A 22,821-nucleotide genomic window follows, 5' to 3' on the forward strand; every position below is an offset into this window, starting at 1 on the left:
CTTCTCAAGAGTGCCCCGTTCTGCCAGCACAGCGCGGGTGGGTCTTCGCAGGAGCCCTGCACAAGTTATGTCCGGTTGCCAAGGAGGTCTGTTGTTTTGGTGTTCTGTTAACAGCTTTGGGCAGCCAAAAATAATTTTTAAAAAGTAATATTGTGTGCATCTTGGAGAGAGCTGGCAGAGTGGTTTTAGATTGCTTGTCCGATCTAGTTCATTCTTGCATAGGAGAGTTTGTGAAGTGTGTGGTGTAGAAAAGACTTTTCCCGTCGCTACAAGGTGCACTTCTGTGTGCTTAGTAGAGGGAAACGTTCCTGTAACGTTCACAAGAAAGCCGCTGCGCCGGGCGGCGTCCCGCGGGAGCGCTCGGCGGGGACGGCGGAGCCGGCTCGGGGAGCTGGAACCAGACCCGGCCCCGCTGGCGCTGCGAGCCTGACGGCGTCTGCGCCGTGCCCTGCAGCCCGGACGCGGAGAGCCGGGGCGGCTGCCGGCGCGGTAAGGGCCCCGGGCTGCCCCCGCTGGGGGGGCGCGGGCCGGCACCGACGGGCGCCCGGAGCCGTTACCGCCGCTGCGCTGGACTACGCCTCCCAGCAGCCCCCGCGCCGCTGTGGCGAGGCCGGGGCGGGAAGCGGCCGGCGGGCGGGTGGGGGGTCCCGGCGCCTGCGTGGCCCTGCCCGGGCTAGGGCGGCTCGGCCGCGGCGTCGCCGTCCGTCCCGTGCGGTGCGGCTGGGCAGCCTCCCGGCCCCCGCGGCGGCCGCTCCCCGCCGATGCCATGCTAAGACCAGAGGTCTCCGCATCCTACCAGGAGGTAGGGGGGCAGGGCTAGTGGGCGGCGGGGCCCAGCTCGCCGGGGGGGGCCGGGGCAGACCCCGGCGGTTCGTGCCCGGCCCCGGGGCTTGGGTCGCCGCTCGCCGAGCGGTTACGCGACGCGCTGTCGGCGTGAGCTCAGCTCGGCTCCGGTCTCTGCCGCTGCGGGGGCGGGGAGCCCTGGCGGGGCGGGGGGCTGCGCACGGTGCCCTCCGCAGCGTCGCTCGGCCGGGCCCCGCCGTGAGGCGTGTGCCCTCACCTGCCCCGCGCCCCCCAGCCCCCCTCCGCAGCTGGGGAACCGGCACCTCGGGGTGCAGCCGCGCTCGCCGGAGAGAAACGGGTGGTTTGGGTGGGCCGCAGTTCACGTTTTACCTTTCAACGTGGTTCAGATAATGGGCGGCAGCTCCTTCGGGTGTCCGGGCTGGGTGCGGCCGGCCGGGGCTCCGGAGCCAGGCGCTGCGGGTACCGCAGCCGAGGGCCGCGTTATCGTCCTGCCGAGAGCCCGAGGCAGCGCCTGGTTTGGATATCACTGTACAGGCTCCGGCAGCCGGAATTCCTTGCTCGTTTCTCTCTCTCCCGAGCTAGAGATAGAAGCTATTTGTGCCAAGTTCGGCAGCGGTGGAGACTTGCAACAGGGAGCTCTTGATTGCGTCCTGCAGGCAAAAGTAATGCAGATGCTTGCCTCCCTCTGTGTATGATGTATAGTTCGGGGCTCTGTTTTAATATGTTCAATTTAATTTAGTACTGTCTGTTTAGTTTCTGCTTCTGGTTTCTATGCCGGGCTAGAAGGTATTGGAAGGTGATGAATCAGTGGACCCGCAAAAGGCCTGTATGGACAAGTTCCCCTTTTATTTAAGAGGGTTTTATCCACTAGGAAGGTTTTATCCCATGATTATCAGGATGAAATTAACTCGTGTAAGAGCTTGTATGTAGGAGAGGTACTTGAGAGAGTTAATGAAGTCACATTGTTGTCTGAACTACGGACTTGACTATGCATGTTACATTTCTGCCTTGTGTATCAGGCACCACTGGCACTGCTCTGTACATTTGGAATTGTCCCAGACTCTGTGGTACAAGTCTAGGTGGTGTGTATGTGTAGTAGTTGTGTTTCTATCCCTTCCCCAGCACCTGAGCCAGTCTGTGATGCTCCTGCCCCTAGCAGGGATGTTCAGATGTCTGGAAATGCCTTTTCTGAGCTTCCGTTTGTCCAGTGCTTTTCCATGTGTAGGACTGAAAAGGAACTACCCACTCACAGGCAGGCTCCTGCAGTTATTTCTCACTCAGCTGTACGTGCTGAGCTCAGAGGAATGCTGAACAAAGGTCTGTTTCATGCACTTATGGCTCTTGACATCCTGTCCTATCTCTGCATCCTATTACAAGCTTCACTGCCCTGCAGATTTGTGTTCTCTCTGCATCAGCACCATGTTTCACTTCTTTATCAAAAGTAAGATGTAGGAAGAACTGGCCTGCGAGGGTGAACACTGTTGGCATACTCCAGGTTCGCTGTTGTCATTTGCCTTGATTCTGTCAAGTATGAAGAAACCAGAATCATCTGTCATGCAGTAATGCTGTGCTGGCTTTCCAGTTCTTAGAAGACTGTAGCTCAATACGTCTCAGAGTTGTTGGATTTATAGGTCTGTGCTTTGTAGAGTCAGTATGCTGTATGCTCAGAACAGGGTAACTGAGCCATGAACAGTGCTAGGCTTTCAGTGGCCTCAGTGGGTTTATGCAGCTTCACCTCTTGTCAGGTCAGGTGTTCAAGATTTGCAGTGAAATTAGTTTGTTTTAGGGGGTCTTGGACATCAGCTCAATCTACGCACTGCACCTGAGGCAATGTTAGCACTCCTGCTTTTGACTAGCTGTCCTTCACTGGTTCTATGTGCGAAAAGCTTACGAAACTCTGCCTTGTGATCAGAGATAAGAAAACATAGTTGGATATCATTTGGGTTTTTTTCCCCCCTGTTGTTTCTAAGGAATGCTGAAAGGTGTTATTTTCTGTTTCTTCTATGTATTGGAGTCCAAGAGTAGGTTCTCTTAAGAGGATAAGAAATGTTGCATATTGTGTTCTTGTTTAAACTTATGTTGGGATCTCCTTGCTATCAGGAATAGAATTCATTCACCTCAGGTGTTACATCTACACAATGAGGTGCCTGTATCTGGGGAACTGTGGCTGAACCAGAGAGGTGTGGGAGTCAGCTGAGAAACTGCAGTGACTTTATAACTGCCGTTAAACTTTTTGGATCAGCTCTGGTATAAGGACTTTGCGTAAGTATAATATGAATTGGCTTCTTAGCTGATTCGGCTTAACCAGTCCAAAAGGTTCGGTGAATACTGTTCTTGTGTCAGAATAGGTTTTTTTGGGTCAGGTAAACAAATAGAACTGGTGTGTTTCTACAGAAAGGAGCAGAGTGTTAATTTTACCTTATTTTATGGAGATAATTGAAAAAAAATCTTTGGTTGGAGCCTGCAAATGAACCTGTTAGTTACCTGTTCACTCCATGCCTCGCCTGTGGGAAATCATGCTTTATTTATGTGTAAAGTGTTTAAAAAAACCTGGGTAGCTACTTTCAACTTGCTGTACATGGTGGAAATGGATACAGAAATACAGCAGGAGGTGATGGAGACTTTATGTAAGATTTCGAAGACATTAAATGAGTGGACTCTTCCCTAATAAGTGCAAATAAAGATCTGTTAATGGTGTAATGATTATTTCAATACTGAATTAAAGTTGGGTGAAATAAAAGCACTTCCTTATGGATGCATGCACGTTACTGTTGAGCAAGTTGGGGTGTAAAGTTTAATAGCATTTAGTGTGGCTGCTGCATTAACAGTGCCCCCGTTTTCCTTGAAATAGGAGCAAAACTGATCTTCCTTACCTAATTAGGTAGGTGATGCTGAGTGTTTGGCTTGGACAGTTACTGTGTGACACATGATGTGCTGCAAGCTTATGCCCCAGTTTGCCTTGCTGTAATTGGTATGTCAGTCACTGCCACGAAAGAAATTTGGAAAACATACAGGATATACTTAGCTATATATGTCTAATGCTTCATGATCTCATGTGATGCCTAGCTGATGTGACAAGCTTTGGACCTTGACGGAAGTGTCTTGGCAGTTTGGGCCCGAGCTCTGAATAGCAAAACAAGAAAACATCTGGTCTCTGTTGCTGTTTTAGAAACACTGGAAGACTAATTAGTTGCATAACCACTAATATATAATAATATGTACAGTGAGCTCAAATAAGTACCAGAAATGTAGGGATGTTTGACTGTTGTCTTGTAATGACCCACCTACCTGTGTGTCTGAGACTGCATTTGAGTTACTTGCCCTAATACCTGCCAAAATGCAGCTCACTCTTTTTGCACCTCTTTATTAAGAAGTGCTAATGGTCTGTTTGCTGGTGCGTGCTGTGGTTTGTTTAGGCCTAGAAACATGTTCTTGAGTGACAGAATGAAGTTTCTGCTTATTTCAGAGGGCATTGTCCTAATTGGGGGTTCAAAGTAAGCTGAAGCAGCCAGGGAAACAATTACTTTGATCTTGAAAGAAAAGGAGATGTTATTGTTGAAGCAGCAGGGTAGAAGTAGGTTAAATTTAATATGCCGTCTTTCTGCACGTGCAAGTCACTTAATTTTTAGCTATAGGTCTACATAAATGTAGCTCTTGTCTTGCGAACAAGTGGAACAGATGTTGGGTGCTCTTGGACTGGGGGCATGTTTTTGTGTGTTTGGTTAGTTGGAGCCTCTTTTATTTGTACCATAGAAATTCCAGCAATTGCAAGTTGAGAGCATGTTTGGAAATTGAACCACTGTTTTAACTACACAGCTGAGTGAAGATGTGGAGCGAGTATCTGAAAATCCAACAGATGAGAGAGGAGGAGAGATGGAAGTTCATGAAGATGCCAGCTCTGTTATTTTACCAGGTGACAACTATTGACCCAGAAATTACCAATTTTAAGTGCCTAATAAGCTGCTGCTGTGTGTGGGTTTGGTTGTGTTTTTATCTTAATTACACTTCTGAAAGCAACCGAGGATTGAGATGAGAACATTGCTTTGTCATGAACTGTGCTCAATCAAAGAAGATTGAGCACATCTGGTTCTGAGCCAGCTTAGTATGTCGTCTCCCTTTGTGTTGTATCTTACCTGCTTTGCAGTGTCTGTGATGGCAGTGGATTGCAAGCAAAGTCTATGCCAGATCTACATGAGCAAGATGCAATATTGAATCGATGTGCTGTTAAACAGATTTTAGTTGGACTGTTCAGTCCTGCTTCTGAAGGGTGCAGGGCAGTGTTAAATGGGCTTATTGCAGCTCAGATGCAGGCGTTAAGGTAAGCCAGCCTGAAATGAGTATCACCTAAATGTTTTGCAGCTGTTCAAGACGTAGTTGTTTCAGCAGTGCAATTTTATGCATATTAATGCCCTAACTTCCTTGGCTGCCATTTCCTGGCATGTAACTTGGTAACACGTGTGTGACCATGGACCTTTGTAAGAGGTTATGTGTTCAAGAGGATTTATTAAAAGGCTAGTGTTTGTTGTGCTAAGGAACAAACACCAAACCATGCCATTACAGTTGAAGGGCAGTGTGTGGCATGGCCTGAAAGGGCCTGACATTAACTTACACCACACAGAAGAGTAGTCGTAAAATATGCCTACTTACTTCCTTTCATTTGTTGGGTTTTATATGTTCTTTTGTGCGTTCAGCTATGTATCGCTTACGATCAAAACATGACTTGTAACTCCAGTACATGAACTTTTTCCTTACAAGTATCGCCAAAAGAAATGGCGAATCCAGGGAGTATGGGGAAAGCAGTGTCTGTGTACAAGCGAGACTAGTGTGAAGATCTTCAGAGAATAAGCTTTGAAGGCAAGGAGACTGTGAGAGGTTTGGGTCGGTCTTTTTCTAGCTGTAATTGGAAGAATCCTTTTGTGAGACTTTATGTAGTATGCGCAAGGAATTATGAATTAGACTCCAAAAATGAGAGGGTAAGAAATATCTAGTGACTTCTACCATGGTGGAGATCCAATGCAGATAGCTGTGGAAGAGTGTTAGAATATTAATTCTCTCTGCTGATGCATATGCTGAGTGTATAAGAATTACTTCAGACTAGGAGGGGGAAAGGGAGTTGTTTTTTCCAGGAGGAAGGACTGACCATCAACAGACTTCTTTTTTTTCTCATGAACTTTGAACTTTGTTTCTGAGTTGTCTTTGAAAATAAACCTTATTTCCTGCCTGCAGTGTCTTTAAGCAAGTGCCAAATTCAATACGTGAAAAATAAGCACAATGTTTGGAGGATTATGTCCCGTGCTTGAGAAGGAAGTATCTACCTGACTGATCGTAAAAATCAGCAATAGTTGTGGTTTTTTAAATCAAGCAGAGTTTGAGGCATACTTTCCTCTCAAGCGATTGATCTTTAAATGAATACTACATACATTCAGTCCAAATGCCTGTATTTTAAAGTCCTAATCCATATTCTGTTTGGTTCCAGATAGTGAACTGGGTACCACTGCCCCTTCTTTGCGTTTCAGCAAGACCTGCCTAAAGAATGTTTTTTCAGTAATTCTCCTGTTTATTTATCTGCTGCTTATGGCTGTTGCTGTGTTCCTTGTCTACCAAACCATCAGTGACTTCAGGGAGAAGCTCAAGCACCCAGTGATGTCTGTCTCTTACAAGGAAGTGTCCTTGTATGATGCACCTGGTAAGAGTGGTAACAAAAAAAATGGGTTAAATTGTTCGCATTTATCTTAAATGGCTTAAAATTTTTAGTGTTGATTCTCCAGGGCCCAAAGTGTATATAATGCTTTGACCCACATCTTTCACTTCTTTTTTTTAATCGATGTTGTGTTGCCTTTGCGTAGAAATGTTAATAGTGTACAGGAGATCTTGGGAACTTTCACGCCAGTACCGTGAATAACAGTAGCTGTGGAGCATTAGGTAAGATTTCATGGATAAAAAATGTTTGCAGAGTCTAGAATGAGTCCTCTTTTAGGGAAAGAAGATAATTCCTTATGGAAATACTCCCAAACTGTATTGTTCAAACAGGGTAGCACATAGGATGGCTATCATGACCTCAGTGCTGCACTGGACTGTCAGTAAGGAAGGTGAATTTCTCAAACCAACCACAGAGTAACCACAGTGCCACTTTCTGCTTCTGTTCTGTATTGTTTACAACTTGGTATTACATCAGTAGGCAATGAAAATGGGATGTGACTGCAGGGAACGATGTTGGCATGAAAATGCAGCGTGGCATCAGAAAACTGTGTTGCAGTTTGCGGGCGGGATTACGCCACGGAAGCATTTTTTAATAGGGAGTTCTATTATTATTTTTTCAATTATCCAGTAACCATTCATAAATAGAGCTGCAGTAGCAAATGCATCTCCAACAGTCATAGGTCGGTTTTCAATTTAAAAATAATACTTTGTTTGAAGTGTTACCACATTTTACAAATAACTACTCCAGTAATTGTGGCTGAAAGGTGAGTGTTTCAAGTTGTTGCCATATTCCTGTAGTTGTTTTTCTGTGTGGCCAGTTAGCCTCAGCTCTATAAGTAGGACCTTGCATTTGGACCACGTGGATCTGACTGTAAAAGCAGGCTTCCTTCCCCACCCCCCCCGCCCCCCCCTTTTTTTTTCCCCCCTCCACATGAGCCTTTCATACAGCAACAGGAAGAAAATGTCATTTAAAGAAGCAGAAGAACATACATATAAATCCAAAAGTATTTTCAGGGATGCCTGCCAGATCAGAGAACCTAAATTAATGTAGCCCTTTACTTCATCATGCTATTAAAGTGATGAGATGGCAAGCTGTAAGTGTGGAGCACTGAGGAAAGGGATAAAGCATTTTTAGACTGATATATGCTGACTGCTTTGACATCTTGCATTTTGGTGGACAGATCATCTCAGCTGTGAGTTGATCGTATCTAATAACTTAAATCTTGCTTTTTTTGGTAGTTGGTCTAGATCATCTTCAAGCAAGCTTGTTTCCAATAATAAATGTGCCGTAACAACATTTTTTGTTTTGGGCCTTGTATTTTGCTAGCCACTTATAGCTGAGGTGACTGAGGTTCTTCTAATGCGTACTGTTGGTCTGAAAGGGTAGATTTATGGTATATATGAATTTCCATACAAGTGACAGTAGTAGCCTGCCTAGCCAATGATATAAGTAGTAAGGGATGGTAACAGCTAGTACTGTTTGGCTTTGATTTTTATCATGACATTGTATTCAGTGAACAGAAGATGCTAGATGTTCTGAAGAGCATCTTTTCCCTTTTATTAGATCACCCAGTGATCTCTGATCTGTCTTGTATAGTACGTACATTATTTTCAATTAAAATTCGGTACATTAAATGATAATATCTGAAGACACTCCCATGCTGAAGCACTACATATCCCATTTGGCTTCTGTAGTGTCCTAACAGTTTAAATTAATTTCATTTGTGGTGAGAGGGACTGATGTATTAGCTGCTGGCTTGTGGGAAGACTAGGGAAACTTAGCAGCTTCTGTAAACCTTGAATTGTTACAGAGTGTGAACCCGGATTGTTTTTCAGTGCATCACGAGGGTTCCGCCCTGATGCAGCTGGCACTTTTGCCCTGCTCCACAAAAATGCTGAAGTGCGTTGGTTTAATTTGATTATTTTGCTTGATCTTGAGGATAGCTCAGTATCCTGTGGGATTAAGTCCCAGAAGGAAAATCCATCTACTTGGGAAAGAAATTGGCTCTCTTTAATGTTTCTTCTCCCCAAACAGGTATTGCCTTTTACCCAGGCAAGGCTCAGCTGCTTAGCTGCAAGCATCATTACTATGATCACATTCTGCCTCTGATAAATCCAGGTCAGCCGGGAGACATTGAATGCACCACTCAGAGAATCAACTACACAGATCCTTTTACTAATCAAACGATGGTAATAATAATAATAGCATAGAACAAAGCTTACTCAGTGGGGGTTTCCTGCTTGTAATGGTATTTGAAAATAAAAATATTTATGAAGTGCTGTAAAAAAATCCTTGCTTCTAGCCATCTGTCCTTTTGTTTTCAGAAATGTAAAAGAACCCAGTCAGTGTGTATATGTGTTGTGGAAGATCAGCTGTCACGTGGGTGCGTGCAGCATGAAAACCTGAGTGGGACAAAATAAGTAATTTTTTTACAATGAAACTCTCACTTCATTTCTCTCCTAAATGAGCTGGCAAGCATACCCCTTGATATAGTAAATCTAGCTTTGATTGAAAGCAGTATCAGTTATTTCATTAAAGCAGGATAGGATATCTCTTTTTGTATGTTTGCTGAGAATTACATGCTATTTTTGTTACACTTGGAAGAATCTTAACTGGGCACAAAGCATTTCATTATGCTGAAACGCTGTGAGCCAGTAAGATGGGTACATTGAATGATAGCCTGTCTTAAATTGCCCATAAAAATGCAAATAATCTAGCTTCTGTATAAATAAATGTTGAAAAAATAAAGTATGAAATACAGTCATTTGTATCTAAAGTGATTGCTTAGATTGTTTTTAAGGAAACTAAACATTAACGTACAAACTATCTAGGTACTATTTTGTCAAGCTTTTTTCCTCTTCATGTTTTGCCTTTTGTCTAGCTACCATTTATTTCTGGAAAGCAGCTCCTTGGTATATTTGAAAGTGATATCCTAGGTACAAGTCTAATTTAATTGCTGCCACTAATATACTCTTTTTGTGTGTTTTAACAAAGTAAGAACCCACATTTTATGTTGCGTGGTAGCTTCATTTGGAAGCTTGCTGATCTGATAGTCTCTAGTCTGAGGTGGAATGGAGAGCCACCGAGGCAGGGGCCTCTGAACCGCGTAGAACCCTGTTCAGATTGGCTGAGTCCTTGTTGCAAGCAGCAGCTTGCTGTTCAGTACGACGCTTGCACTACTTCCAAGTTGTATTCTGCCTGCTGGCATTTTTTGTTGGTGTGGGTTTTCCTTTCGGCAGCTTACTTCAGGTGCTGGGGGCTGTGAAAATGTTCCTCTTTCTCAAGGAGAAGCCTGAAGTTCTCCGCATCAGACTCCACATTAACTTGTTTCATGTCAAGACCTGAAAGCTCCTAGACTTTAATGCTCAAAACAGTTTTGATTGTCCTGCAGCGTGCAGATTGCAGGGCCTTGACTGGTCATTCCACATAAACCCAAAGGACCATGATAGAATTAAAGCAGATTTCTTAGCAAAACACTAAATCTTGATGTAAAGGCTTTATTTTTAAACTAAAAGAAGGGATTCAGTTGGTGTTTATTTGATGTTTTAATAGACGTGTACTTAGTAGCAGCCAAGAAAGTCTTGGTGGGTGTTAGATTTCTATACAGTTGACAGATGGCAAATTCATGACTAGGAAGTGAAGGTTCCTTTGCTACTCTCACCATCTCTCTGTTTGCTTACAGAAGTATGCTTTGGTTGTTCAAGGCCCTCGTGATGTGAAGAAAAAGGAACTGGTGTTTTTGCAGTTTCATTTAAATGGAACAGACCAAGACTTTAGTGCTATTGACTACCTTTTGTTTTCTTCTTTCCAAGAGTTCATCAACAGGTATGTAAAGTGATGAAGCTACAACAATACTAATGAAAGCATGGCTTTTTTAGTGAAAATCAGATAGGCTTTTATGTTCTCTCTTTTTTAAATATATTTTTTTTTAATGTTTGGGTTGCACTGATGCTCCCTCATGTCTTAGGTTACTAATCTTACTTTTTAGAAAATGAACTGAGGATTTTTTTCAGTGGCAAAAGCTACCCTTCAGCTATGCTTCAGCCATTTGTTGCTGCACTTTTAAAAGTTTGAGGTTTGTGCTGGTTTTCCGCTGTCTGCTGCTGTGGGTGATCAGGAAGCGTGCTGTCCTGGTCAGCGTGCTCAGGAAGTGCACTGAGAACACTAATGTTTCTGTACCTTTTTTTTCTTTTAAAGCAATTACTGTAAAGATTGGATCCTCAGATTGATTTGTTGTGATTTGGTTGAAAGATTAACTGTATTTCTTCGTATTACTAGCTTTATGTAAGATTCTACAGAATCATGTAATTTTATAGGTGGGATTTTCAAAATTGCTTTGTATTGGTTTGACATTGGTGCCATTGGAGCAACTGATCAACTTCATAATTTTAACAAGAGTGGAACTGAGTCTGTCTTAAACTTTCTTGAAATCCCCACCTTTTTCCCTCCTTGTGAGAATACATTCCATACCTAACTGTTTCATTTTTGCTTTAATTTAAATTCCAGTTCTGTTCTCCCTGTGATTCAGATTAAAAGCTAGACAAAAGATACCAGGCACAGTGAGACCACAGAAAGCCTTCATTTGGGGATAGTCAGATAAATGCTCAGTGAAAAAGGGGCAGCAGTTTGAAGGCCATATGCAGAACAAAATTAGATGAGGGAGGGGAAGAGAAATAACAGATTTTATCGTAACAAAGCATTCTTGGAACCTTGGGCATGATCATACTGGTGCTTTTCAGATTGAACAAAGACTGCAAGTGTTCAGTCACAGTATCTCTGGATGGCCAAAGACCAGTTATCTTTTTTACCGAACATTTCTACTTCAGTGAAGGAGAGAGCGTAAGTCACTAAGTACTTCCTGTAACTACTAAAACACCTTATAAAATGCTACTGTTCTGGGTATTTTAGGCATCGATATTTTAGAGTGAGAAAAAAACAGTTAAGAGTTTTTACTCTTAAAGTTACTAAGCATAGTGATGTAGAAGGTGTTACTTGTTCCTTCTGTATTGTTTTTTCTCGGGTTTTGTGGCTTGTGCTGTGGTTAGTGGGATGTACGGTGGGACTGATTCCAGCAAGGTGCACAGCTGTTTCTATACTGCAAGACACAAGCGCTGCCTGAGCCCACCCCTTGTGAGACAGAGCAGAAGGCAGTTGTGTTGCATCTGGCTCCCAGCTCTTTGCGGAATGAACCAGCTTACCATGACACAGCTTGGTCTACGCATGCTCAAGTCTCGGCAGCCGGATTTCTGTGCTTATTGTATCAATTTGCAGATAAGCCATTTAAAAGAGCTGTTTCTTCCCAAGTTAAAACACGTATGTCCTACTTAAGTGGGCGGTATTTCTGCAAGCGAGCCACAAGTCTGCGTGCTGCTGTCCCAGACGCTTGTGCCACACGTTGTGCAAAGGCAGGTTAGATACGCAAAACGGCAGTAAGCAGCATTGCAAAGGTCCTAGCTTCAAGACTTGTGTTCGTGCCAGCGCAGGCGAATCAGTAAGACTCACCTGTAAGTTGCCTGGAAGAAACATGGATCACAACCTCCTGCCTCCAGGTTTGCCAGGTCAGACTGGTTATATGGCATAATCAATCTCCAAAGAGATGGGGAAGTGTCACGTTGTTCCTAGAGAAGCTGCCTTGCCTCAGTTTTGGCAGGCACCAGAACTAAAGCTGGGAGGGTGAAGGCTGAGCCTGGGTTATGTCTGGAGTAAAGTGAAAAGGTAGGAAAAGGTGGTGTCTGGGGATGCATCCTTTGTGCCCATTTGCGGCAGGCAGTAGGAATGCAAGTTAAAACTAACCCTGGTAACAGGAAAATTGGCAAAGGCATGTAGGCCTTTAAACTCAGTAAATGATCTGCATGTCCAGGTGTAATACAGTAAGAGAACCAGTTGTGTGCAAGAGGCCAGTAGTGTCTTTTATAGCGCTCCCCAAGCTCGACACAAGTTGCCTGCTTGTCTTGCTTAGCATTGTGTATTGCTGTCCTGGTGTCCTGGGGCACGAACTGGACAGGCTAAGGGCAGGTTGAAAGTGTCTGGTTTTTCCTGACTATGAATTGTGTGTGAAACCGTGTGCTTGTGTGGACTGTGCTTGCTCTGTCCAACTTCCAGCAGAAGAGAAAATAGAAATTATTTCTGGTTCATCAGTGGATGCTAAATATAGTTAAATGGGAAGTCTGAACCAAGATATCTGTAGGAACTGTTGTGTTTCTGTATGGCCTCTAAAAATCTTCCAATTACTAGCCATTGTTAACTGCTTTTCCTGACAGAGTGTCTCACACTGGTTATAAGAGCGTATGTATTAACACTGAATCCAGCAGTTCATGTGAAGCGTTATCAGATGCTGAGATACATGCTAGAACCCAGCAGAGATCGTAATGACCTTGACATCTTTTTGCTGTGGCTGCAAACAGGTTGGGTTGGGTTGGGCAGGCAGGCTGCTGTAAAATGTATGTGGAGGGTATTCGTCGCCTTCAATCACAATCCAAACCCGACCCCCTGAAATCGGTGATAAGAGTCCTGCTGGATCTACACCACAGTTTCTGTGTGGATGGTACTACGGGCAGCTCACTTTTGCTTTAAATAGCAGTAATTGTGTCTGCAGGCGTCGGCCATACGCAGTAATAAAAATGGCATCCAAGAGACTTGTATCTTTAATGGGTTTTTTTGAGGCACAGCAAGTGCTGAGGACTCAAGTAAGGTCCAGTTGTTTGTGTCAAGGGTTTTATTCTCTGCAGCTTTTGTTTTAAAACTGGATCAACAGACTACATGAAACTGGCACTGCTTGCTAGTTTTGTTCTGGCCTTCGTGGAACACTGCTGAACTGTGTGCTGTTGTTGGTTCCTGAGTTGGAAGGATACTGCCACTGGCTTTTTTTTTTTCTGTTTTTTTGAGACAGCGGCAGCTACTGTCTCTACCATATTAATCGGAGGGAAAGAAATAATGAAACCCTTGCAAATTACCAAAAAAGTGTAGCTAAAAATACAAGTTCCTTTCCTGAGCTGTCATTAGTGTAATACATGGCTTTAAAAAAAATCCTCTGAACATATTACTGACGAAACTATTGTTAGCGCAGCATGTAAAATAACTTCTGGTCATGTGAAATGATGACTACCAGTCTGATCAGATCAGATATTACTTAAGGGTCTAAACAGAGCTCTGTGTTCACATCTCTGGTCTGGATTGCTGCGTGCAGAGGAATAAATCATAACACAGAGGGGTTGAGACTTTTGGTAGCACACCGTCTGACCCTTTATTGGATCCCCTGGCTGTCTGAGTTTTCCCATCTAGGGAAAAGCAAAGGCAGTGAACTTGAATTGGGTTTGACCCATCTCTGGGTTTGGCTCATGCTGTTGCGTTGGGTTCTGCTGGAGCCTAAGCTGCCTCTGGCTCTTGTGGTGGTAAAAGGCTCCACTGCAGCGCTACAGCTCGATCCGCAGTTAGGTTAGCAACGCCCACAGCTGGGACAAATACGGTCTCTCGTGGTCTGACGCTGACCAGTCTGTGCTGGGCCAGTTAGTACTAACTCCCTGCCAGCAGCCTGAACTGGCAATGGTTATCAGAGTGCTGGCAGAGAGGAGACCAGGGCTTTGTCGCTCACAGTGGCTTCTTGTGCTTCTCTTTCTCTGCTGTGAGGTAGGAATTTTTACGTGGTCTTGAGGTACCATTAATATCCTGGGAGAGCCTGGTGCAGAGTATTCCAGGAATCTTACCATACATCTAAAGGACAGCGTAACAGATAGAAGAACTTACCGAACAAGAAAAAAAAAAAAAGTGCAGCCTCTGCAGATTGTCTGTCTTGGGGGGTGTAAGGGGAATTAAAAACAAACTTGCCTGGAGAATTATTGTTCAATTTAAAATCCCTTGCCTGTCTTGCATTCACTTAGTTGCGTGTGATTTTTAAGCTGCATTATTTGCCTTTGTGCAAAGCTTGTGCCTCTCTGCTCTGCTCACCATGCAACCCTTCCTCCCCTGCCCCCCTTTTTTTTTTACCCTCGACTCTATGGCAGTGGCTCTGGATTATGGGCACATGCAAGGAGATGCTTTCTCAGATCACTTCTCCGCAGTTTCTCCTAAGATATTATTAATGTTTCTTTCTCAAGCCTACAATTACTGTTGAAGGCCAAGTATACTACTGCTGTCTGCGTACCGTCTAAGTTGTGGCTGTAGTGTTCAGCTCTGTGTCATAACTTCCTGCCTTAATTTTCCATGTTGGTTTGGAAAGCTTTTCTAGGATGCTGTATTTAGTTAGGCATTAGGCATAAGACCGGCTGGCAGAGTGCTAATTATGTATGTTCTCTTGAGTGGCAAAGCACCGTGCCCTTCTGTACTGTTCTATCAGCTGCTGCTGTACCCACATACCGTAGGGGGAAGCCGTCATCGTCACATTAGGTCTCCCTGTGTCACTGGTTTGTACTGTGAGGAGTAGTTGGCAGTGGGCTTTGTTACTGTGCTTTGCCCATGTCTTCCTTGTGGGATTAGGTGCACCGCTGTCCTTTTGGGATCACTAAACAAGCACCTCTTGATATCAATAGATAAAGATATTCCTAACCGGTTAAAACACTCTTGGAATAGCTTCTGTTGTGATGGGTAGCTAAGCGCGTTAGTTTTTCTTTTCAAGAAGTGCTTCTCCTTTCTGTTTGTATGCACAGTAGTTCAGTGTTTGAGCTCATCACCTGAAGCCCTGACGTAAAGAGCAAGGGCTTTGCTAGGATTTGCCTTCCTACGAACGTGTGCGTACTACCTGAGCCTGAGCAGGCAGCACAGTACAGAGTAGCCATCAGTATGATATTCTTTTTAGCAGCGCATGCTTTTTCTGCCTTGTAGACAAAGCATCTTGGTTTGCAGGAAGAAAAGGAGCTGTGATTCTGAAGACTAAGGAGAAAGACAGGAAAAGTGCAAATCCAGTCAGTGCTGGTACAGGACAAATCTTCCTGATTGGTCTGTTCTTTGGGACAAGAGCTGGCTTCTTCAGCTCTGTTTTTCTTCTTTACATCTTTCTCCTGAAAGACCAAAATACCTTAATCTCTCAACAGACATGCGCGCCCTCTGTCATACAAGCAGAGTGTACTCTTTCCTTCACCTAGGAAGATGGATTTAATCCGAGTCAAAACCCTTTCCCTTGTGTCTCAAGGACCAGCACACCCTGATGTATCTCTGCAACCTGAAATCTATCTTCAGTAGAAATTAGCAGGCTGTGCTTTAATGATTCGCGATTTATCACAGTCATTTACCCCTTCATTTCAAATGAAACCTTGTTGAAAAAGCAGCTGCAGGGCCAGGTTTATTTCACAGAGATGATGTGAAAGTGGCTAAAATCACAGTGCTGAGTGGCTCCCAAGGGGGTGATTCACTGTGTCTTGTGCAGCTGTTCAAGGATGGAGACCAGATATGCCTTGGAGGTACCTCTACCACTTGCAGCATGAAGGGGTGTTGGAAGCCTTAAAGTGGCTTACGGTCACAGCATTGAAGACCAAAGCAATTCTGCTGTTCCGGGGCCACAAATATCTGATCATGTATTGGGAAAACAGCCATGTTATTGCAGGTGGGAGTCTTACACCAAAGGTATAGCGTTTCCAAAATAACAGGAATGCACTGAATGTGAATTTCAAAGCATTTTAAGTATGTCTATATTGCAACCAGTTTATTTGTATCCCATAATGAGGTGAAGCAGCCTGCCCTGCTTCTAGGCTGTTCCTTCCATCTCTTGCTGTCTAGCGTTATGGCGAGCTGTTTCCTGGGGTCCTGGCTCGGCTCCTTTCTGCCCAGAGATGACAGCCAGGCAGAACTCTAGGGTGGCAGGGCACCAGGTAAGTCATCTTCGGTTAAGAGCACAAGAGTTAAAATGTCACTACTCACAATGTGCTAGATATGCTGAATTTTAGTAGTTGAAACATAAAAGGAATTGTGAATACATTTTTAAGTGCCTGCAGGTCTGACATTCTCCTGCCTACAGGGTTCAGATGCCGCTCTGAGTTTGGCTGGTAAAGTAATGGTCTCTTTCCTTTAGTCCAGAAAAAGCAGAATTCATGAAGGACTGTGAAAGTTCATACTCTAGCTGGAAGTTTTCTGGAGGCTTTCGAACTTGGGTCAAGATGTCCTTGGTGAAAACAAAAGAAGAAGATGGTAGTGAAACTGTTGAATTCAAACAAGAGGTAAAAAAAAAAAAAAAAAAAGTGTTACGGGACCTTTTAGTTTTATTAAGAACTAGTTACTGCCATGGTTTAACAGAACCAGTTCTTGGGGCAGATAGCAATGTGAGTTGGAAGAAGGGGGGGGAAGTTAGGTGAAACATCAGGAGCTTTTTTTTTTTTGTTTCATTGCATCCATCACACCACGTGCCAGTGAGCAGTTTTGGCTGTACAGTTACTTGCATTCTTTCTTAACATGAAGCAGTTCAGTAGAAGTGCAACCGTCTTGATGTGCTTGGTTGTTGGTATGGTACGGAGACACACGTCAGGAAAACATCTCTAATGGGAAGGTCAGAAAATCCAGGCCTTGAATGTGTTGTAAGTGACACCTGTAGTCTGAGGTAAGGGTCCGGAGAGACCAACACAGAAATAATAACACAGCTGCATTTAGTTCAAGGTGGGGAACAGCTGGCAAAGGAATTGTCTAAATAATACCGCTTTCTAATACTGGCTATTACTTAGATTACCACAAGGGCTGATATTAGGATGAAGAAATAAATGTGAGCCTTGTATCCTCTATAGCATTCTGATGTCTGCTTTTTGTTTGGGTTTGGGCTTTTTAGCTGTTGAGTATCCGTAGAAAAATGGAGTAACTTCTTGCATCATTTAAAACTAGAAAACAGGCAGGTGGAAGATGCAAACTTAGCTAGAGATGAAGTGAGTTTGACTTTCACTCCTGTTCTGTTTACAGTAATGGACAGGAAAATAGTTGTGTTTTGAATTTATCTTTCTCCCAGTGTTGGCTGGAGAGGAAGTGTCTCAGCGGTAGTGAGAAATGAGAATTTTAAGAGCAGTTCTTGTCCAGAGAGCATATCTGTCAGGGACTACACTTTCTTAGTCCATGGTACACTTGGAAAGAGCACTTTGTGGAGATCAAAATGAAGCAGAAACTTCAGTTCTCCTATCTTTAATTCTCACAGGGCATTAAAGTGGCAAAGCCTTAAGGGAAAAGCAAAGCTGTGACTGTGAGGTGAGTCCCCTTCTGCTCCACTTTGAGGACAGGAGGCAAACGCCAGTCACACAAGTCCCAAACTAGGGAGAGGAAAGAATGCATCAGGCAGCTGCTGCCACGTTAGCACTAACAGCAGTTGTTTGTCTGTCCTTCATCACCTACGGCTCTGTATCACTTGCGAGTTGGTACTTACCAAGTGTAGGATTTTTGAAAGTCCTTTGTGTGCCCGAGTCTAATGTGTGTCAAAGTGGAAACAAAAGGCTGACTCAGAACCACAAAAATCTGAACTTTTTGTGACTAAAGATCTGTTTAATCCAACAGTTATGGACTGATTATCTGGGTAGGCGAACACTGTGTTGGGGGTTTTGGGGTTTTTGTTTGGTTTTGGGGTTAGTTGGTTTGTTTTTAATGTTTCAGATCCCTATTAATAATACAGTACAAGTTGAAATAGCTCAGACGTAAGTTGCAGTTGCTTTGTTTGACAGTACAGCATTTGCTAGATTGCATAAGGAAGTCCATTAGCTTTTCAAATCTAAACCTGGGAGATGGCAGACCAGCAAGATGGATATAAATATTAGGTCGGATAGCACAGTCGGTTCATTTGCTAACTAGCCCTGTAGTCATGGCTTTGTCTTTTCTTCCGTTCCCAGTGCCTTAGTTTAGTTTTATGTGCTGTTTGTTTCCTGGTGTGCAGTTTTCGTGAGTGACTGGCCGGGGTGATGGTACGCTGCACTAAGTAAATGAGCTGTAGAAGCGTAGGGTAAGTCAGTCTGCAGCAAAGGTGTTTGACCAGAAAACAGGAGGTGGTTGAAGCTCCCATATACTCTGAATGGACATACATCGTGTTCTAGCTCCTGCTTCTCTGTGTTCACAGCCTAACATCTGGTCAGGGCAGGGCGTGTGGAGAAGACTAACAAATCTTGAAGTATGTGTAAATAAACTAAGGGAGGGTAGATGGGAGGTTTTTGTGGCAGGTCATCTCCCTCGTACAGTGAAAAAGCTTGTAAGAAGGTGAAAGCTGATTGTTGAGGGACTTCCAGTTCAGCCTTCCTTTACCTGGAACAACTCAAAATCCAGAAAGGGCAGTTTCTTCCATCTGTCTCACGTTCCTGTCACAACCCTGAAATGAAGTTACAGTACTGCTGGATTCATTACTTCCAGTCCAGTATTAAACTAATGTAGGAAGAGCAGCAGTACTCTCTTGGGCACACACCAAGATGTAAATACTGCTTTGAGGACTGGAGAAGGGAGAGGTCCTTCCGTCACCTGCTCAGCTGTAACGCGCCACGGTGCCTTGCTGTTAGGGAACTGTCTGGCTCTTGAGCAGCTCGTGTTGTCCCCTAGCAAGCGGGGTGGGGGGCAGTGCAATCGGTGTTATTGCCTGTGTACAAACCCCTGTAGCTCCCCTCTGGGTGGGGGTGTCTGTGCTGCAAGAAAACTTAAATGTTTTTTGGAGGCCTAACGCTTTCGTGACTGTAGTTCCTAAGACTATGGTTTCATGTGGCTGTGACGTCAGTCTGGTATCCTCAGCTGTACCCTGGTGGAACTGTGCTAAAGCTCTCTGCCGCTGTCCTGGTTTTGGCTGGGATAGAGGTAACTGTCAGTGCTAGTTCAAATGGTAACCTAGTTAATGGGCAGCACCTGGGAAGTATGGTTTTAATTGTTAAGAGCTAGGCTTCTCTCCTGTTTTCATTCTGTACTTGCTGGCATCTTCTAGTTTATTCTACAACTGATTGTCCAAAAAAGAGTCTTCCTGCCACCATTGCGTAGCTCTCTGGTAAATAAAAAGTAATTTAGCATTCATTCATGAGAACTTTTCAAATGCTGTATCACTCCAAGTAAATAATTTTTGTAAATTAATTTTCCCTCCTTGAAAGGGGAAACTATATAATAAAATAAAGACCCTGGCTACCACTGTAAAAATGGTATCGCAGTGTTTTACCAAGTGAGAAATAGGGAAAAAAACCCCAAACCAAACGAAAGAGATGGAGGAAACCTCCCTTCCCATATTTTGGGAGCCTACTGCTTCAGGTAGAGGAATACTGAATTGGAAGTCCCTCAACAGGCAGCTATTTTCACCTTCTTACAAGCCTCTTCTGTTGCACAGAAGACTCATTACTTTCTTCCGTGGTGTAACTTGCACATTTGTGGGTTTTTTTCCCTCATGTCCCCAGACCAGTGTGGTCAACTATATCGACCGGAGAACTAACCCAAGTGACCAGCTGTTTTTTGTGGTATTCGAATGGAAAGATCCTTTTATACAGACTGTTCAAGACGTGAGTAACATGCTAGTTCCTTTTTGAATTGTCTGACTGTACCTGCTCATGGTTTGTGTGTGCAGATGCCTGTGCTACCTCACTCCAAGCAGAAATTCAGAGGAAGAGTGAGGTTACGTCTGAAACTTCAGCCTATGCTCCCCCTTGTATCCCGTAACGCATATTCTGCAGAGGTCAAGACCATCTGACGCCTTCCCTTGGCTTGGTGGCACCCAGCATTCTGTTTGCAGCTAGAGGTACATGTAGCTAAAAAAAAACCACGTGACCCCTGTGGTCTAGCAAAGTGTAGCTTCAGGTCAAGTCTGAACTTTTTGCTTAAATAAGTTGCTTGGCTACACTGGATTTAATGATTTTTCTTTTTTATTATTTCACAAGCAAGAAACCTAGGCTTAAATCAGAATAATAAAAATAGCCTAGTGTATTTTTTATCCATTACTAGCACAGAATTTGGTACTGCATTCAAATGCACAAAAAGCATTCCAAAATTTAGCTCGATGTGCTGCAGCCAGAGGTGATGATGTGCCAGACAAGACCATGATCAGTCCCCAGCGGTGATTAAGAGGTGTGCGCTGCAGGTACGTGCTTTAAGCACGAGCTAGATCTTGTTTCCCCAGTGTTCCAAGGGCAGGTCAGATACACTTGCCCTCCCCAGGAAAACGTGGAATGGCAAAGTGTGCAGAGACAATGTGTTTAAAATTTTGCATTTAGAATGGCCCTACCTGACAGCCAAAGTCCATTGCCGGTAAAATCCGCAGAGTTCTTGTTTTCTTGCCCAAAACCAGAGCGCGAAGGCAAACTGCGTAGGGCAGGAGGTGGTAGCTGGTTCTTGGCACTCCGGCTCTCATGTCCGTGCTGGGGCCGGGCACCCTCCTCAGTGCCAGCGCCTCCTCGGCCTTGCGAGCCTGCTCCTGTTCCTGGCTCCTCTCTGCTGGATGGGGTTCACGCCTCCGCCACCTTCCAGCCAAAACCCGCCCCCGAGCCAGTGGTCTGGGGTGCTCGTTCCCTCTTGGCGAAGAGGCCGTAGTTCACGAGCAGGGGCAGCCAGTGGCAGCTTTCAGGAGGATTAACGAACACAGAGTGCTGGTTTACGACCTTCCAGCTTGGCTGGTGACCCAGTGACACCGCGCTCGTGCTGACAGTCCGAGCTGCAGACTCGGTGGCAGGTCCCAAAGCTGTGTGTGACTTCGCTGCTGCCTAAGCCTAGCTCTGCTTGCTTCATCCGAGATCCTAGAAGTCATCCCTGTGCCTAGAGGTGCGAGGGGAATTGCAAAGCATAAATAAACTTTAACTACTGTGGAACCAAATGTAGTTAAAAATAGAAATACAAAGTACTTGCTGTAAGTCTGCAGAAACAGTTGCTGCTGTCAAAAGCTGCTTTAGCATTACCGTGCTGTCGCGTTAAAGCTTTCCAGTAGTTGTCTCTTCTAGCTTTGTCTTCTGGGAGATAGTCTTTAATGTGACTGCTTATTTTTGTTCATCTTTAAGCAATACAGTAAATTTAATCTATAATCTCTAAAATTAGCCATTTAACTGTCTCTCTGAAGTCTTCGATAATTCAGTGCCCTGAATTAGTTTAAAAGGAATTTAGCAGCAAATCAGAAAACCATGGTGCAAGGCAGATGTGTGGAGAAGGCACTGCAGGCAGCCCTGGCAGCGTCAAGGAAAATGCTGCAAAACAGTTTGAAAAATTGAATTGTTTGTTATCGAATAGGTATCATACATGATGAGTCAGATAAGGGAAATAATATTTTTAATCTCTTTCAGATTATCACAGCAAATCCCTGGAACATGATTGCTCTTCTTTGTGGTATCTTTTTGGCTCTCTTTAAGGCCGCAGACTTTGCTAAGTTAAGTGTTAAGTGGATGATCAAAATCCGCAAGAGACACCTGAAGAGGAGTCGTCAAGTAATGAACCACATAAACTGAGACTAAGACTGCCATTTATTCATAGCAGAAGGGATAGAAAATAACTGGATTAAACTTCAATCAGCAATTAAAAGATGCAAAACAGGTATGTTTTCTTCCAGAAAAATGATGGCTGGAGAACAGCTTAGTGAACTGGCTTTTGAACTTCAGAAAGGAGCTAACTCTAGGACAGGTCTAACAAACTCATGCTTTTCTATTCCACATTTAACAAGCTTACCTCTATATGGGGGGAGCAGGGGGAAGGGAGAGAATTCACTCGTGTTCAGAAAGTGAACTTCGTAGTAGTCAAGGTCTAAAAAAACAGACAGTGTTTGACTGCATCTCGGAACAGGAAACCATTTAACTTCTGCATGAGCCCTGACCTGCATCTGCTACTCTGAACAGTTACTTCCTTGACTGTGTTTAGCAGACAGTAAAGCACTCAACAAAACAGTCCGGCCTCCCCTCTCCGAAGTATGTGTTAAAACAAAATACACTGGAATTCTAGTATATGTCATTGTTGATTTAAAGTATAGTGACTTTAATATTAAAAAAACTCTTCAAATAAGATATTGTGTATGTTCTTTGACGCTGCCTACTCTCAGATTCAGGTGGAGCTTTACAGGAGGTAGTCCAGGCAGGAGTATTTCTGCAAGAGGATACAGTGAAAACCAAAAATCCATACCTGGGCATCCGAGCTGGTAATCGATTTTAAACTCTGTCTTGGGCTGTTGCTCATGTCTCTTTCCCCCAGTCTTTGCTAAGGAAGTGACAAACAGTCTTTCATCAGCCTGGCATTTAAATGGGATTCTCTGTTCTACAGAGAGTGCGCACTAACTCTGCTGGGGTGGCACAGTCATCGTCTTCCTTATAAGCCCCTTATTAGCCTAGATGCCCGACTCTGACTTGTGGAGCCTACAGGGCAGCGGCACACCACCGTGTGCTTGCTCTGAAGGCGTTGCTGCAAGGAAAGGAGCGTACCAAGTCACATTTTGCTTCTTC

The 22,821-nt window shown here is 44.2% G+C and overlaps 1 protein-coding gene across 6 annotated transcripts; it reads left to right on the forward strand.

The window, feature by feature from the left end:
* Nucleotides 1-505: 505 nt before the first annotated feature.
* Nucleotides 506-22,387, forward strand: PACC1 (proton activated chloride channel 1). 6 transcript variants are annotated; one of them, XM_056357670.1, is made up of 8 exons: nt 636-802; nt 4,621-4,717; nt 6,281-6,490; nt 8,540-8,694; nt 10,188-10,330; nt 16,506-16,650; nt 19,813-19,914; nt 21,679-22,387. In XM_056357670.1, exons 1-8 carry the CDS (start codon nt 767-769, stop codon nt 21,838-21,840), a joined length of 1,050 nt encoding a protein of 349 aa, XP_056213645.1. In that variant the 5' UTR covers nt 636-766; the 3' UTR covers nt 21,841-22,387. The 6 variants fall into 6 exon arrangements, with proteins under 6 accessions (XP_056213648.1, XP_056213645.1, XP_056213647.1 ...); XM_056357671.1 differs by having other exon boundaries at nt 661-802; nt 4,558-4,717; XM_056357675.1 differs by lacking the exon at nt 636-802 and adding an exon at nt 1,174-1,428 and having other exon boundaries at nt 4,613-4,717.
* The last annotated feature ends 434 nt before the right edge of the window (nt 22,388-22,821 follow it).

Source organism: Falco biarmicus, chromosome 12 (assembly GCF_023638135.1).
Source record: "Falco biarmicus isolate bFalBia1 chromosome 12, bFalBia1.pri, whole genome shotgun sequence".
Classification (NCBI taxonomy): Eukaryota; Metazoa; Chordata; class Aves; order Falconiformes; family Falconidae; genus Falco; species Falco biarmicus.